General features: G+C 44.3%; 1 protein-coding gene across 1 annotated transcript in view; it reads right to left on the bottom strand.

Moving 5' to 3' along the window:
- The window catches only part of AMPdeam (AMP deaminase), a 317,845-nt gene that overhangs the window by 112,443 nt on the left and 187,650 nt on the right, over window positions 1-17,752 (bottom strand). Inside the window, exon 11 of the mRNA XM_080277977.1 lies at window positions 10,386-10,600. Within this exon, the coding sequence (XP_080134103.1) occupies window positions 10,386-10,600 (215 nt within the window). The remainder of the gene's footprint in view (window positions 1-10,385; window positions 10,601-17,752) is intronic.

The following is a 17,752-nucleotide window of genomic DNA, read 5'->3' as shown; positions in this document are numbered from 1 at the left end:
ACACCCTCCTCTCATATACCTCTCCACTCCATCCTTCCAACCCATCCTTGGCATCTCCCTTCCCCATCCCCCCCCTCCACCTCACTGACATACACTCTCCTCATCAGTCTCTCACTCTCCATCCTCTCCACATGGTCAAACCACCTCAGTGTGTTTCTCCTAATGCTTCCTATCACATCCACATCCATAACACAACACTCCACATCCCCTTCTGTCAGGCTGTCCTTCCATGTGACTCCACATGCTCCTCTCAAAGAACTCATTTCCACTGATCTCACTTTTGACCTCTGTCCCTCCAACAAGGTTCAAGCTTCACTTCCAAATGACAGAGTTGGTATCACAATAGTGTCATGTAGTAACTTTTTCATTTCCATGCTCACTTCCCCGTTTCTTATCACTGCTTTCAAGGAACCAGCAACTTTTCTTCCTTGATGTACCTTTTCATGCACTTCACCCACTAAACTTCCATCCTTACTCATCACACTACCCAAGTACTTAAACACACTCACATTTTCCATTTCCTCCTCATCCAACCTCACTGTACATTCACTGACTTCACTTCTCTCAAAGACCATAACTTTACTTTTCCCTACATTCATCTTTAGATTTTGTTTCTTACACATTCCCAAACTCATCCACTAAGCCTAGCAGCTCCCCTTTGTCTTCATTTAACATTACAGTATCATCTATAAACAACAGTAGAGGGAGTTTCCAAACACTGCCCTCTCTCAATAGGGCTCCTCCAACATCCACTGGCCTAGTCCTGTATCCCTTTTATAACTCCATCCACAAACACACTGAACAACAATGGAGATATGACACATCCCTGTTTCAATCCAGCCTTCAAACAGAAAAATTCACTCAGTTCACTATCCACAGGCACTGCAGCCTTAGTACCCTCATACATACTCTTCACGGCATTCAACAACTTCCCATCTACTCCACATATTCTTAATACTTTCCACAATCCTTGTCCATCCACCTTGTCATATGATTTCTCCAAATCCATGAAGACAGCACACAACTTCTTTCCCTTCTCTAGAAACTTTCCACTAAAGATCTAACAATGAATATCTGATCCACATAACCTCTTCCCTTCCTACCTTCCTAAAACCACCCTGTTCTTCTCCAATTAATTCCTCTGTTATTTCCCTAACTCTGTCAATAAGTATCCTACCATATACTTTTCGTATTGCACTAAGAAGACAAATGCCTTTATGATTACCAAATACTTCTTTTACCTCTTTTCCTTTGTACAGGGGAATAATTATACCTGACTTCCAACCCTCCAGGACTCTACCTTCCTTTCAGGCCAATCTGCACATCTTCCACATCCATTCTACTACTATCTCTCCCCCATGCTTCAGTACAGTAATCCCTCTAATATCCGAACCCCCCCAATATCCGAACATCCCCACTAACCGGACATAATCATCCCGGGATCCAATATTCCCAAAATGGTCCGGAAACTGCAAAAAATTCGAAGGGGGGGGGGGGGGAAAACGAATTTTTCCCGCCCCTAATTTGAACTTGGCACGCGCGGCATGGGACAGCTTTGTTGTGGCACATCACTCCTCCAACGTCCGATACAGCGCCGCTGCATCCTCCCCACTTTCTGCCTGTCTCTCGTCGCGAGTGCACGCTCGTCGTCATGGCTGCCCACATGCGCGCTTTTGTGGTGGTTCCTTACCTGCTGCACGCACTCCTGCTCTCTCGGGCCTCCTATTAGTGTGTGTGATGATGGCCCCGCCGCCTGAGAAGAGGAAGAGAGTTGTGTTGACTCTGGAGAAGAAACGGGAGATATTGGAGAAAGTAGATGCGGGGTGGTCTTTGTCACGCACCCTCCGCGAGTTCAACCTGGCCCAATCTGCTTTGTTCAATATCAAGAGATCCCAAGACAAACTCATGCAGTACACGGCTACTTCTCGTCGAGAAGCAAATGCAACGTCGAGAGGAAGGTGATGTTTACTCCCAAGTTTGCTGAAATCGACCGCTCCACATTGATTTGGTATTGACACCAACGTGCTGCTGGTGTGATGGTATGTGGAACGGAGCTGAAGGCTGCTGCTGAGAAGTTCGCCGGGCTTCACGACACCCTAGACTTCAAGGCATCCGAGGGTTGGCTCTTCGCGTTCAAGTTACGGCATGGCCTTACCAACCGTAAAGCTCATGGCAAAGCTTTGGACGCTAACAAGGATCGAGTTGACGAGTTTCGGCACAAGGTGAAGGGCTTGATCGACAGGGAAGGCCTCATTCTCGGTCAAGTCTACAATGCTGACAAAACTGGTTTATTCTATCGCTCTTTGCCAACGAACACTCTAGCCGAGGAGACGGAGAAGCGTGTACCTGGCCGCAAGCTCTCCAAGCAACGGATATCTGCTTTGTGTTGTGCCAATGCTAACGGCATGCACCAGCTTAAGCCCGTTATTGTTGGCCGTGCAAAGCAGCCTCGGTGTCTTTGTGGGGTGATGGATGTCCTTCCTGTCGTCTGGTACCATTGTTTGAAGTCATGGTTTACAGCCCAGATCTTCAAAGACTGGTTCCACCGCCACTTCGTCAAGGAGGTCATCAATTACCAGACGAAGACACTGGGAATCCCGCGCGACCAGGTAAAGGCCCTCCTTCTCCTCGACAATGCACCTGCCCACCCGTGCGACAAGGACTTGGTGGCTGAGAATGGCCGGATTAGGTGCATGTTTCTGCCACCTAATACAACTGCTCTCATCCAACCAATGGACCAAAGAGTGATCGTGGCAACAAAACGCCTATACCACCGGAAGTTCCTGGATGAGGTGATGGTTGTTCTCGAGGACGAGGACGAACGCAGGGAGGGACGAGACACGCCAGGCCAGAGGACTTTGGAAAACCTTCGCCGCTACAACATCAAGTCTGCAATCTACAACTGGGCCAGTGCATGGAAGGAAGTCCCTGTCAAGACTCTAGAAAATGGTTGGTCTCGTCTGCTTCTTGGAACGGATGTGGAGTACGATTTTCTAGGGTTTGACGTGGATGACTTCCATGCACGGCTACGTATGCATGGCGACGATGTTGATGTGGACGATGTGCGTGAGTGGTTGGATGACGACGAGGGCGATCCTGGGTATCAGACATTGTCTGATATCGAGATCGCATCTTCAGTTGCAGGTGTCAGTACCCAGCATGAAGATTCCAACGAGGACGGCGATGATGATGCGGACTCCTCTCAGCATGACACTACTCCAGCCATCCCCAAGCTAAGCGCACTCCGGGAACACCTAGAGTTCGTTCTCGACTACCTGGAACACCAGGACTGTGACAGAGAGATGGGGCCCTTGGGACTTGTGGAGGAAGTGCGTGCTTTCAGGCAGCGCATCATAAATCGTCAGAATCGTCGGTCCTTGCGTCAATCAACCATTGACAGTTTTTTCAGGCCCGTGACCCCTGCTGTGCCCAGCCCTGGCTCCACTCCGTTGCCTCCCCAAGACAGGCCCTCATGCTCCAAGCCACAGCCCAGCACATCAGTCACAGTGGAGTCACCGCTCAACATGAGTTTGCGTCTGTCTTCAGAGTCGTCTGCAGTGGGTATGCCATCACCACGGCCCAGCGATGCACCCTTAGGTCACCTGCCAGTGATACTCTCGGACTCTGACAGTGATTAAACAGCAAGAACTTCTCCACTAGACCACATGGGAATTTACAGTGTTGTGCAGTGAAAAAATCAGTGTGTTGTGTTATGGATTTACAGTCGTGAGTGAGAATACAATTTTGAAACAACATTTAACGTAAATAGACTTGTTTGTTTTTGCTTTAGAAAATGGTTAGAAGAGTGGGAAAAGTTAAAGTGCAGAGTGCAACACTTTGTAAGTTACAATGGAGCATAAGTTAGACAAGAGTGCGCACTGTGAAGAGAACGGACTTCTGAGTGCGAATGACTAAGTTCAGTGCAAGACTTCGTGAACAGTGTACTGCAAGTGCTTCAGGAAATCCTTCTTACTGTCAGAGTCCGAGAGGAGGCGGTTATTCATCGAGATGGCCATGGACTTGCTGTAAGTAGGCAGAATGTTTCATACTGTACTTTTTTCCATACTATACTTACCTCAAACACCTGATTTCACTCTTTAATGTCCTTTATTGGTGTGAATAGGGTGTTAGGAGCTATGCATGTGCAGTAGGAAGGTGTTTTTCTGAGTTAGGCTAGGTTAGGGTCCATAAGTACCGGTCCAGGAGCCAGGCACTTGTAAGTACCCAGAATGTTTAATATTGTATGAACCTACCTCAAAACCCTCATTTTATGCTCCTTTTGCATTTATTTCAGTCTTTTATGCGCCTTATTGGTGTGATTTGGTCTTAAATAGGTGCTATGCATGTCCAGAGGGAGTTGTATAGGTGTTTCTCTGAGTTAGGGTCCATAAGTACAAGTCCGTAAGCTGGGGCCCAATATCCGGACAGGACCACTATCCGGACCTGCCTATGGCCCTATTACGTCGGATATTGGAGGGATTACTGTATTTCACCACACATTCCATCAAATCTTGGGGCTTTCCCCATCTGGACTTTCATCATTGCTTTCAGAACTTACATCCTACAGATTTCTTCCTCTGTTCTCCCAGCCATTCCCCAGCCACTTATAATCACATTACTTTCATTCTCTATGTTCAACAATTCCTTAAAATGTTCTCTCCATCTGCTAACTTTTTCTCCCTTCTCCACTAGTAATCTACCATTTTTATCTTTCACTTCCTAACAAACTTCTTTGACACCCTGTCTAAGTCTCTTTACCTCTTTCCAGAACATTTTCATACATTTCCTCCACTTCACACTCAAATGCCTTCAAAATTCCTCATCCACTCATTTTCCTCTCTCTTACTAATCTTTTCCTCTCTCTCTTCCTCCCTACATGTAACTCTCTCTTCCGTCTCTCAACTTCTTCCACGTCCCTGCTTCCCATCCACTCACTATATGCTTTCTTCTTTTGTGTTACAGCCTGTTTCACCTCTTCATTCCATCATGCTGTTCCCTACACCCCCTTTCATCTTCTCTTCATCCCACACACCACCTCACATGCTGCACAGATTTCTTCTGTGAATATCTTTCACACACCTTCTATGTCCCCCATCTGCTCCAATTCATGTTTACCCAATTGCTTCTCTACTTCTCTCTTATATTCTGGCTTTTTTCCATCCTCTTGTAACCATTCTACCCTCCTTCTATGAACTACTTCCTCCTGTCCTTCCCTTCTAATTCTCCATTTCATTTGGACCTTGACTCTCATCACCAGCAAGTGGTGGTCAGAATGTCCACTCCCCCAACCTCTATATGCTCTTGGATCCATTACACACCTTTTCATACTATCATCCACACACACATAATCAATCATTGCCTTCCATTCATTCAGCTCACCACCCACCCTTCTCACCACTAGCCATGTATACCTATGGATCATTTTTCTGTCTGAAGAGGGTATTGGCTATCACCAACCCCCTCCTAGCACAAATGTCTATTAAAGCACTGCCATTTGCATCCACCTCTGCAGGCACACCCTACTCACCAACTACTCCATCCATCTTCACATATCCTACTTTTCCATTCATATCTCCAATCAAAAACACTCTCTCATTCCTTTCAAATTTTTCCATGCATGCTTCCACACTTGTCCAGAACTCTTCTCTCACTCTGCTTGCACAATCTTGCATTGCCGCATACATGCACACAATTGCCCACATTTGTAGTCCAACTTTCAATCTTACCCACACAATCGTTGAGCCAACTGATCCATACTCTCTTATATTCTACTTCCATCTGTTACTCACAACATTCCAAACTCCATCTTTGCCCTCTCATTCTCACCTACTCCCACGCATACAGTATACCCCATCCATACTCTCAAACTCTCACCTCTCCATTTAGTTTCAGTTAATCCACATACATCCACTTTCCCACCCTCAAGCACCTGGACAATTTCTCTCTCTCTTTCATCTCATCATCTGCACCCCTTACATTCCGTGTTGCAATCTGTACTATGTTCTCTGTTCGGTCCTTAGTCGTCACCTTTTGGTCAGTCCTGGTCTGAGGCTTCTTGTTTGTATTTTTAGTTAATTTTCTGGGAAGGGGCACTAACCCTCTACCAACCCACTTGTTGTCATGAAGGGAGCACGTGCTGGTTGGTTATAAGGTTACCACCCAGCGTTGTAAATGATTTCCAGGTTTACAGGAAATCATATGGCTTGCCACTCAATGTAGAGCACCACTACACTAATCTGATCAAGATATTTTACTACCACCTCACTGACACTGTCAGATTGCTCCCACTTATCCAATATGGCTGATGGGGGGGTTGGGGAAATAACCTAATAACCTTGGGTAGAGTTTGCTGTCTGCAGGTTGTGCACTGTGGTCATCAGCTGTCAATATATTACCGTAGCTTACCTCTATGCTTTTAATTTTTCAGTTTTATTACCAGTCTCTTTCATATTGGTGTTTGTCCTCACAACTTGCTAATTTAGCAATACTGTTACTAAATAAGGAGAGAGATATTTACCCACTCTGCATAACAATTTTTAGTTGCATTCCTAGCATAAGATAATTTTCTTCAATATTCTATCTATCTATTGCCAGACGCCTCAATCCCATTTGGGGTGGCCACAAACAAATCGCCTCCAAGTCGCCCTTTCCCCCGCCATTTCACTGCCCTGCACCCAACTCACACCCCACTCTCTCATATACCTCTCCACCCCATCCCTCCATCTCATCCTCGGCCTCCCCCTCCCTCTTCCCCCCTCCACCTCACTCACATACACTCTCTTCGTCAGTCTTTCACCCTCCATCCTCTCCACATGGCCAAACCACCTCAGTGTGTTCCTCATAACGCTTCCTATCACATCCACATCCACACCACAACGCTCATTTATATCCTCATTCGTCAGCCTGTCTCTCCATGTGACTCCACAGGCTCCTCTTAAATAACTCATTTCCACTGCTCTCACTCTTGACTTGTGTCCTTCCAACAACGTCCAAGCTTCACTTCCATACGTTTGAGTTGGTATCACAATACTGTCATGAAGTAACTTTTTCACTTCCATGCTCACTTCCCTGTTTCTTATCACTGATTTCAAAGAACCAGCAACCTTTCTTCCCTGCTGTACCCTTTCAAGCACTTCACCCTCCAAACCTCCATCCTTACTCATCACACTACCCAAGTACTTAAATGTACTCACATTTTCCAATTCCTCACCATCCAACCTCGCTGTACATTCACTGACTTCACCTCTCTCAAAGACCATCACTTTACTCTTCCCTACATTCACCTTTAGATTCCGTTTCTTACACACTCTCCCAAACTCATCCACCAAGCCTTGCAGCTCCGCTTCGTCTTCACTCAACAACACAGTATCATCTGCAAACAACAGTACAGGGAGTTTCCAAACACTATCCTCTCTCACCAGGGCCACTCCAACATCCACTACCCTACCTTGTACCTCTTTTATTACCCCATCCATGTACAGATTGAACAACCATGGAGACATGACACATCCCTGTTTCAACCCAACTTTCAAAGAGAAAAATTCACTTAGTTCACCATCCACACGCACCGCAGCCTTTGTACCATCGTACATACTCTTCACTATTCAAGTAGCTTTATTGTTCTTAAAATATAGGTCTTGTATCTCGGACTGCCACCACTGGCAGGGTAGGGCTGGCGGTGCAGGGTCCTCCCGGTCGCTATCGAGCAACTGTGCCAGCAGCGACTGTTGCAAATTCCATTCATGCTTGTCAGCAGGGAAGTGCAGGTGCAGCCTTATTCTTCGTCAATATCAGTGGTCTCAGTACCAATTTGAATTCAGTTAATTTTTTCCTACAATTCGTATCCCCTCTAGCCATGTTCCTCACAGAACCTCAAATCTCTCCCTCTACCGAAATATCCCCATGTTGTTTTCCTGGTTACCATCTCACAAACTTCCATAACAAGGGTGGCAATCGTTGTTATATCAAATCTGAACTTGCAGCTGAAACTGTTTTAAACTTCAACTAATTTTGATTATTCACTGTATAAATTAAATTATCTAAATATTACCAAAAATATCTGAGTAGTCTATCGCTCCCCTGGTGCTTCTTCAGAACCCAGCGTATTTTACTTCGTATCCACACAGTTGAATAACCTTAACTTTACCCTTAATACCAAATTTACCATTTTGGGTGATTTAAATGTATACTATGTAGAATGGTTATTGCACTCTGCCAGGACTGACGATACTGGTCCACAGTGCGAACTGCTTGCAGAATCGTTTAATCTCGTGCAGTTGGTAAAGTAACCAACCGGAATACCAGATAATCCTGACCATAATGCCCATCTCTTGGACCTAGTCCTGACAAATAATCCAGATCAGTACTAGATAGAAGTGATGTCACCATTTGGATCCTCCAACCACAATCTCATCAAAGCCTCATTAGTCGGCTCCCCCAAACCTCCCTGTTCTGAACCAGTCAGGGTGCTCTGATGGCACTTTGATAGGGCAAACTGGGATGGATTTAGAAATTATCCTGCTGACATTCCATGGCAGTCTTTCTTCTCTAGTGATATCAATTCTACCCAGTCCCACATTAATAACTATATACTAGCTGGTATGGATTTATTCATACTAAGTCAACAGTTCAGTAAAAGACCGAACTCTCCAAAATGGTTTGATAGCATCTGTGCCAGAGCAACAGCCCAAAAGTCATTAGAACATAACTCTTACTTAAAATAAAAACATCTGAATCACTGTCAATCTAAAATTGCAAGAAACCATGCAAAAGCAGTAATAAATCTCGCTAAATCAAATTTTCTTAGAAACCAAGCATCAAAACTACTTAACAATCCTAATGACAATGGAATATTCTAGTTAACTCTCAATTCTTTCAATAATAACTTTAACAAGTCATCACCCATTCCCCCACTAGAATCTTCAGATGGTAACATTACAAATGACCCACATGGTAAAGTGAATATCCTTGCCAGAACGTTTGCCAGAAATTCTACCTTAGAGGATGTCAGCCAGAACGTCCCTGTATCAGAACTTGACTCTCCAGAAATTGTTCCACTTAAAATACAGACTAGATACATAAAATCAATCACAGACAATTTACCAACTAACAAAGCTCCAGGGCCAGATGGAATTCCTCCGACTGTTTTGAAAAAGTGCTCCCCTGAACTTGCCTATGTTCACGCTAAATTATTCAGACTATGCATACGTACTTCTTCGTTCCCTAAACCATGGAAAGAAGCCAATATCCATCCAGTTCCACAGAAAGGAAGTTCCACTGACCCCTCTGATTACAGACCAATAGCTATTACGTCTTCTCCTGGTAAAGTATTTGAAACTGTAATTAATATGCACACAGTTAGACACCTTGAATCCAACAACTTAATTAGTGATAGACAATATGGTTTTCACCATGAAAGATCCACCACTGATATACTCAATCTCCTGACTCATACCATCCATCAATCATTTGACCAACAGGGAGAAACTCATGCAGTAGCCCTTGATATTTCTAAAGCTCTCGACAGTGTGTGGCACCATTCCCTGCAATCCAAACTCCCTGGCTATGGACTAACGTCTTTTGTTCCTTTGCTTTCCTGATATCTCAGCAACAGAAAAAAAAAGAGTAAAAGTAGATGATGTATATTCCAATTTCCACTCAATTTATGCCGGCATGCCACAAGGATCAGTTCTGGCGCCAACACCATTCCCAGTTCATATTAACCCCTACACACCGGGGGTTTTCCAATGTCGCACGCTCCTCCCTATGGTAGATATCCGTGACAGAAAAAAATACCCTTACTTCAAACCCTAATATATGCCAAACTAAAAGAGCTAGAGAAAAAAATTAAAGATACATGAGACTCAACAACTCTTCCTCTTTCAAATGAAAGTATCCTCACGTCTCCAGGTGGTCCCATTGATGAGTAAGGATAAGTTAAATTTCAAAGGGTGGCATAAAGATGCCTGCAAGTCAACCTGCGTTTCTCTGAGCCCAAAATCGTGATGGCTATACACATCAACCGAAGCGTAGGGGTTAATGATCTCTTATCAATCACCCACAATCCCATCCATTCATATGCAGATGACTCAACACTTCACAGTTCATTCACACTCAAACAGCCATTCACACAGTTTAATATCTCTAACTTTCAACTCAGTGCAGCCATTTCCATACATCATGAGTGAGTGGATGGTGAGTGCCCCTGCTTACACAGAGTCACATAAAAGTCACCTTTGACAACCATTGGAGGTAACCCCATAGAACTCATATTACAATATCAACAATATCTTTGGCATCTGACAATTTGTTATCTATGAGGAATTTACTTGACACAACCCTACCAGAAATTAGAGGATACCTGTTCTGTCGTTCAGTGTGCATACCTGTGGAAGGTGTTACGGTCAGCATGTACATCCAGCATGTCCACGGAGAGATCATATGCTGTGAGATTCATGGAGGCGAATACCTCAGACAGTGTCATGGTTTTACCTGAGCCACCACACACCACCTCATCTGGGTGGGTCTTTACTGCCTTCTTGATGAAACGCAGGAGGTGCTTTTGGTTCATGCACGATGCTGCGTGAATGTGAGTGTCAACCTGTAAAGACAGTGCACAATTTAAAAACTGCTGCTTTAATTTTGCTGTCCTCATCCACCTACCAATCCATCATCCTTTGTTTATTGCTCATATGCTCCTGATGGGGCAACCAAATTTATACTCTTGTATTGCCCATTTCACTACATATTGATTAGGTGAGGTACAATGAACTACAATAAACTTATCATGTAAGTACAATAAATGGAAATCAACTGTAACTAAATGGGTGTATAATGGTGAACAGATGGAGAAACACACTAATCTAGAATAAGGTAGCGGTTAGAACCATATAGGAACTGCAAACACAATAACTTTTTTTCATCACTGATGATGAACACCTGCTATATGGCATACACACAAATATCCATATAAATTATCTAAAAGTCAATTCTGTGCATGGAGTAAATAAGTCTAGTTTCCTTTTATAAGTCTATTTCTATCACAGCCAGATATCACAATCCCGCATGGGTCGGCCATTTGACTCTGAGTTGGTTCTTTTATGGAAAGGGACACTAACACTCGGCCAACCCACTTGCTGACACTTAGGTAACACATGTGGGTTAGTTATATGGGTACCATCCAGTGATGTAAATGGCTTTCTGGTTTACAGGAAAGCATTAGGCTTCTCACTCTATGTAATGCCACCTGAGATGGAAAGAAGAGTCATGAAAAGTGACAGGAAAGATAAGAGTAATACAAAGAGGGGAGGGGAGGCACAGAAAATGAATGATACGGGTGAAGGAAGAAGTAGGCAGTGCTACATCAAGTGAGTGGATGATGGTCACCACCACCTACTATTACCTCTTATAGGTAAGTGCTAGATATTCATACAGGATTGGCCTGAGGTTTTCTGAATGAAATGAAATTTGCATCAATACAGATGTAATCTCAGACTAAACTGAAAATTCTCCAACTCTGCAGTATAATAGGTTTTTCCATCCATCTAGACATCATTCAACGATCAACTGCTGTATCAGAATTTGGAGGCCTGGAATGAGGCGACTCAAGTTCTGACACTGAAGGTGGAGGTGACCAGTCATTCCTCTGACTGACATCAGGTGAATAATTAATCTCAAAGATTCCTTGGACTCAAACCCAAATAAAAACCACATCCCGATAAAGTGCTTTACCCCTTGGCAGTCGATGGCATAAATTGTTGCGATGAACTGAAAGTGCTGCTATCATCAATCAATACAGCATGATGAATCCCAGGTAAATTTCTTCTAACTGACATCTCATTTGGGTCCCCTAGTATGCACCCAGACACATACTACCTCAGGATACTATAACTGTACCTGAGACAATGACACGACTTTATTTGCAATACAGTATACTATGTATTTATGTGGTTCTTTTATAGTACCTCTCTTTCAATGGACATACCTCAACTATTTTTTGACAGAATGTTAGTACATTTCTTTTTAAAAAAAGGGGAATAATTTTGGCATCATACTGACTGAATATCTGCAAAACTTCAGTAAAATTTGGAAATAAAGTATGCATCCAAAGAAAACTACAGTACCGTAAAACACCCTAACTTCGGACATTTTTTATGTACAGTATTTTAACGCTTAGCCACCGGGGGGTTCCCAGCCGCTGCACACGCCTCCCTACAGGCAATTTCTGATATTTTGGGAAAAATACCCTTACTTCAAACCCTTATATCTGTCAAACTATAATAACTAGAGATTCAAATAAAAGTTCATAAGACTCATCAACTCTTCCTCTTTCCAATGAAGGTATCCCGAGGTCTCTAGGTGGTCCTGTCAATGAGTAAGGATGAGTTGAAGACGAGTGGTTTTTCACGTTTTGGTGCGCTGCTCTGAGCGAACCACTGGCTGTGGCCTTGGCCCAGCCGGCTAGTGTTGGCAGCACTGCCTGGAGAGGTGCTTGTAACATTGCCCGTGCATCCTTGGAAGGAATGAGGAAGATTCCACTCGTTTTTTCTACTCCTTACTCACTGCCGTGAAAATGAGTCATCACCCGGTTCATGTGGCTCACCCAAGGATTTACTGCCCGCTCCATAATGCCTCTGTGTCCTGTAGGTGTGTAGGAAAGGAAATACAGTATCTCATCGTTTTTTTGTACTCACTCTTTCCGTAAGGAATATTTCTCCTTTACCTCATTTTTCTGTTCTCACTTCTTTCGTAAATAATCATATTTCTCCTTTACTATGACACTTAGAACTGCACTGTACATCACCATTACGCATAATAACACTTTGACAAGTAAATGTTGTTGCTTTTTCACGCATTATCGTAGAGTATGAGGTAGTAATCCCTCTAATATCCGGACATCCCCACTAACCGGACATAATCGTCCCGGGATCCAATATTCCCAAAATGGTCCGAAAACCGCAAAAAATTAAAAAAAAAAAAAGAAGATTTTTTCCCATCCGTAATTTGAACTTGACACGCGGGGCGCGGGACAGCTTTGTTGTGGCGCATCATTCCTCCGACGTCTGCTAGAGCGCCCCATCATCCTCCCCACTTTCCACCTGTCTCTCGTCACGAGTGTGTTAAGGATTTAGAGTTGTGAGTGAAAAGACAAAAATTTAATGGACTGTAACTGTAACATAAATTAACCTGAGTGTTTTTGGTTTAGAAAATGGTTTTAAGAGTGGAAAGACTTACAGTGCAGAGTGCAACACTTATTTCATTAAGGTACAATGGAGCGTAAGTAAGACAAGAGTGTGCACTGTGAAAAGAATGGACTTCTGAGTGCAAATGACTAAGTTTAGTGCAAGACTTCATGAACAGTGTACTGCAAGTGCTTTAGAAAATCCTTCTTACTGTCAGAGTCTGAGAGGAGACGGTTATTCATCGAGATGGCCATGGACTTGCTGTAAGTAGGCAGAATGTTTCATATTGTACTCTACTGTATTTTCCATACTATACTTACCTCAAACACCTCATTTCACTCTTTTATGTCCCTTATTGGTATGAATATGCTGTGTCTTAGGTGCTATGCATGTGCAGTAGGGAGGTGTTTTTCTGAGTTAGGCTAGGTTAGGGTCCATAACTACCAGTCCAGGAGCTAGGGACTTGTAAGTACCCAGAATGTTGAATATTGTATGAACCTACCTCAAAAACCTCATTTTATGCTTCTTTTGCATTTATTTCAGTCTTTTATGTCCCTTATTGGTGTGATTTGGGTCTTAAATAGGTGCTATGCATGTCCAGAGGGAGTTGTATAGGTGTTTTTCTGAGTTAGGATCCATAAGTACAAGTCAAGAAGGCTGGGGCCCAATATCTGGACAGGACCACCCTATGGCTCTATTATGTCGGATATTGGAGGGATTACTGTATTTGTACTGTAAATCAGACTGCTTTGTACTAATCAGGGTTATAGCGAAAATCATATAAATGTTTCGCACAACTAACATTATTTGTACTTCACATCACAGATACACTGATGCTCATATTTGGCACAATCTCCCTGAGTACTGAGTGAAATAATTTAGGTATAGCCAAGCAGGTATTGTTCTTTGTGGCCCGCTCACAAGAGGTTTTCTTTCAGGTAACACGTAGGCAAATGCAAATGTAGAACCTCTCTAGTTCGGACTATACAGGGGGAAGGGTTGTCCAAATTAGCAGATTGTCCGGACCATCAGGGTAATCTCATTCATGAGTTTTCCTGCAGGAACACCAGCCTCTATTTTATCCAGTATTTTCACTTTACCTGCAATACTTAGTGTTACATGCTTCCTTTTAACACTTTTATTCATTGCAGAAGCTACACTTGCATTAGGGGGCATGGTAAGGAGGATTAACTTTTGAAATACGGCGTAAAAATATAAATGGTCGGTGAACTAGATGATGGAATGAATGCTAGCGTGTGTACAGGCGCCCATGTTACGACCTAGCATGATCTGAGACTAAACAAGTGATGATCGCTTTCCGCACTGATACTGAAAATGACTTTAGAATTATTTTCAACATATTTTTGGAGTTTATTATTTTTAAATTTTGTCCGAATTAACAAATATCCAGATTAACGGGGTCCGGACCAAAGAGGTTCTACTGTATTTCCAATAATTTTCAAACCAATATCCAATACACAGTATCAAGTTCTGTACTGCACTTACTATAAATCACTTATTTGCACTTGTAGAACTTATTATAAATGACTTACATCTTAGCACTTACTATACTTCACTGATACTATTATACTTATCACTCATTTATGAAAATACACAAACTTGTGCATTGCTGTACATTATTTACAGTTCCCCACACACCTGCTCAGTACTCACGCTTGGAGTGATACTCTGAGAAGCATTTGGGGCATAGGGGGACCTTGCATTCTGCACATTGGTACGAGGTCTCTTTTTGTGCTGGGGGATGGCGTTTGGTTGTGCGGCAGACATGGCACTGCCTGTATGCCAGACGACCTGCTGCTGTTCTCCTGATCTCCACAATCTTGTGCCAACGGAAATATTCAGCACAGCTGAGCCTGTCCACTGGAGTCGCTGTCCCCTGCCTAGCACCTGTCACCTGAGCAGTTGAATTTTGCTCAAGGAGTTCGCGTGCAAGCTCTCTCTCAAACTCTCGTAAAGAGAGAGGTTTCCTGACAAGCTCCTTGAACAGTATGAAACTGTTCAGGATTGCGATATCAAGAAGGTGTAAGAACGCCTTCTTGTACTACCTGCAGGACTTACGCAGGCAATCAACCTCACCAATTTGCATGTCCGATTTATCAACCAACCACATGTTGATATTGTAATCGTTGACTGCATCTGGCTTGACCACGGGTTCCCTGATCCTGTAGTCTGTTTTACCAGTTTCCTCCAGCACACCCTTATGAACTGTAGACAACATGTTAACATGTCTCTTGTCATGCCAGAGAAGGGCTAACATGTTCCCACATTTCTTTGTCAGAAGGGCTCCTTTCTCAGTATTTGCCGGAAATATTGGGAAATTCTTTCTGTTGGCCCTAACAGTTCCACAGGACCCAGTACCATGGTCAAGCAAATACTCTGTCAATGCCGGGGCTGTGTAATAATTATTGATATACAGAATGTGGTGCCTGCTGAAATACCTTTCCATCAGCACTTTCACTACTGATGCAGAGAATCAATGAGGATCATCGCTAGGTATATCAGCATCTGTTGCCGAGTAAACTATTACATCCAGCACATATCCAGTTTTACAGTCACAAAGCACAAAGAATTTGAGGCCAAATCTGTCACGCTTTGGTGGCACATACTGAATAAATGCAAGCCTGCCCCTGAATAACACCAGCAACTTGTCAATAACCACTTTCTGGAACGGATGGAAAACCCTGGAGAATGACTCTTTCAGCATTGTCAGGATTGGTCTTATTTTGCATAACCTGTCGTTCAGTGCAGGCCCGTAATTTCGATTGAAATGTAGGAACCTTAGGATTGCCAGGTACCTATCACAGGCCATGTACTTGCCGAAGACAGGTGTCCCAACAAGTTCATCCACCGACCAATAGTTGTGCAGCACATGTTTTTTTACGTGCGCCATCAGCATGGTCAGGGCTAGCCACACAAACATCTCCCCCACCTCAACAGGTATCCATTCATGTATGTGTGTGCTCTCGTTTGCAGGTATGTCCAGTCAAAGCACGCACATGGCCTGGTGGAAATTTATTTCATCTACCAGGTACTGCATAATTGCAGTTGTGAAAATTGCCTTGAATAGACTACTAATAGTCCAGGGCCTGGGGGGAAGTGCTTGTTGTTGTTGTGAGATTTTCCCACCTGTTAAAACAGAGTGGGAGCGGGCCTGTGGGCCTGCCATGGGGGGAAGTGCATCCTCCTGCACACCTGCACCCTCCTCATCAAATGTCGGCACAGACGGCTCAAAGCCGGCACCATCCTCCCACACAAATGTATCCACTCTACCCACATGTGGTAGAGCAGGCCGTCTGGCAGTTGCATTGCAGTTTCCCATCACTCGTGAACAACCACGTGCACGGCCTTGGGCAGGGGGGAGGGGAGGAGAGGGAGAGGTGGGGGAGTAAGCGGGTAATGACTCACCTGACGCGGAACTTTCCATAGAAGACGCTCAGCGCTGCATATCACCACATGGCTCCCGTCTAGGCAGTACTATTCCTGAAGGGCCTGGTTGAGGCGATTCTGCCCTTGAAGTGGTAGGCTGAGGTGTGGGGGAGCGGTGGAGGAATATATGTCGGCGAGCAGACGGGGAGAGTGTGGGGGAAATGGCTCTGTGGTGTTTTTTCCGCAGATGTCCGCCAGGTCCATGGCCAATTTCCCGATCTCCTGGGTCATCTAGCGCCTCCTCATCACCAAAGTCATTGCTCTCGTAGGATGTCCCTTCCTCCTGTAGAAGTCGGAGAGCCCTCTCTGGCGTCGGAGAGCGAGTAGGGGAGGGAGGCCAAGAGAGCTCACTCTCCATGTAGTAGCTCTCTTTACCCTCAGACGACGTCTATCTATCTATCTATATACCTAGGCTGCTTCCCCCAAGGAAAGGGAGGTAGCCGAGACAGGACGACACACTCCCCATTTACTCATCCATTCAAACACATTCATTCGCATCTTAGCCCCAAAGGGGAGAACGGACAGATCCTCACCGCACCACACCGCACAAGGGTCAACTGCGCAATGCAATCAGTGACATCCGCAACAGGGCCCGACAGCAGAACTGGTTTACCCCTGCCACATCATAACAGACCCATCCCCTTACCCGCACCTGACCTGACTAGCTGATCAGACCAAATGCGGGAGAATATCCCCTCAGGGCTGCGTCATCACTTATTCATTCACAATTTCTCTCCATTTATTTCTGTCAAGCACAGCCACTCTTCCTTGCTCAACAGACATCCCTCTCGCATCCAACGCTCTCTTCACACTGTCCATCCATCCTATTCGTGGTCTTCCTCTCAGCCTTACACCTCTCACATCAGATCTAGTTATCTTTTTCACCAATCGCTCATTATCCATTCTCTCCATATGCCCAAACCATCGCAACACCCTCTGCTCAACTCTACCAGCCATCTCCCGAACAACTCCAGTTCTCCTTCGCACTTCATCATTTCGCACCCGATCCAAACGCGTCACTCCACACATACTCCTCAGACACCTCATCTCCATTACATTCAAACTTTTCCTCTCTGCTACACCCATATTCCATGTTTCAGCCACATATAATGCAGTCGGTACCA

The sequence above is a fragment of the Coenobita brevimanus genome, chromosome 71 (assembly GCF_032717465.1).
Source record: "Coenobita brevimanus isolate Jiangsu-jjx chromosome 71, ASM3271746v2, whole genome shotgun sequence".
Lineage (NCBI taxonomy): Eukaryota > Metazoa > Arthropoda > Malacostraca > Decapoda > Coenobitidae > Coenobita > Coenobita brevimanus.
The sequence above is the reverse complement of the archived record's forward strand: the minus strand, read 5'-3'. Positions and strand labels throughout refer to the sequence as shown.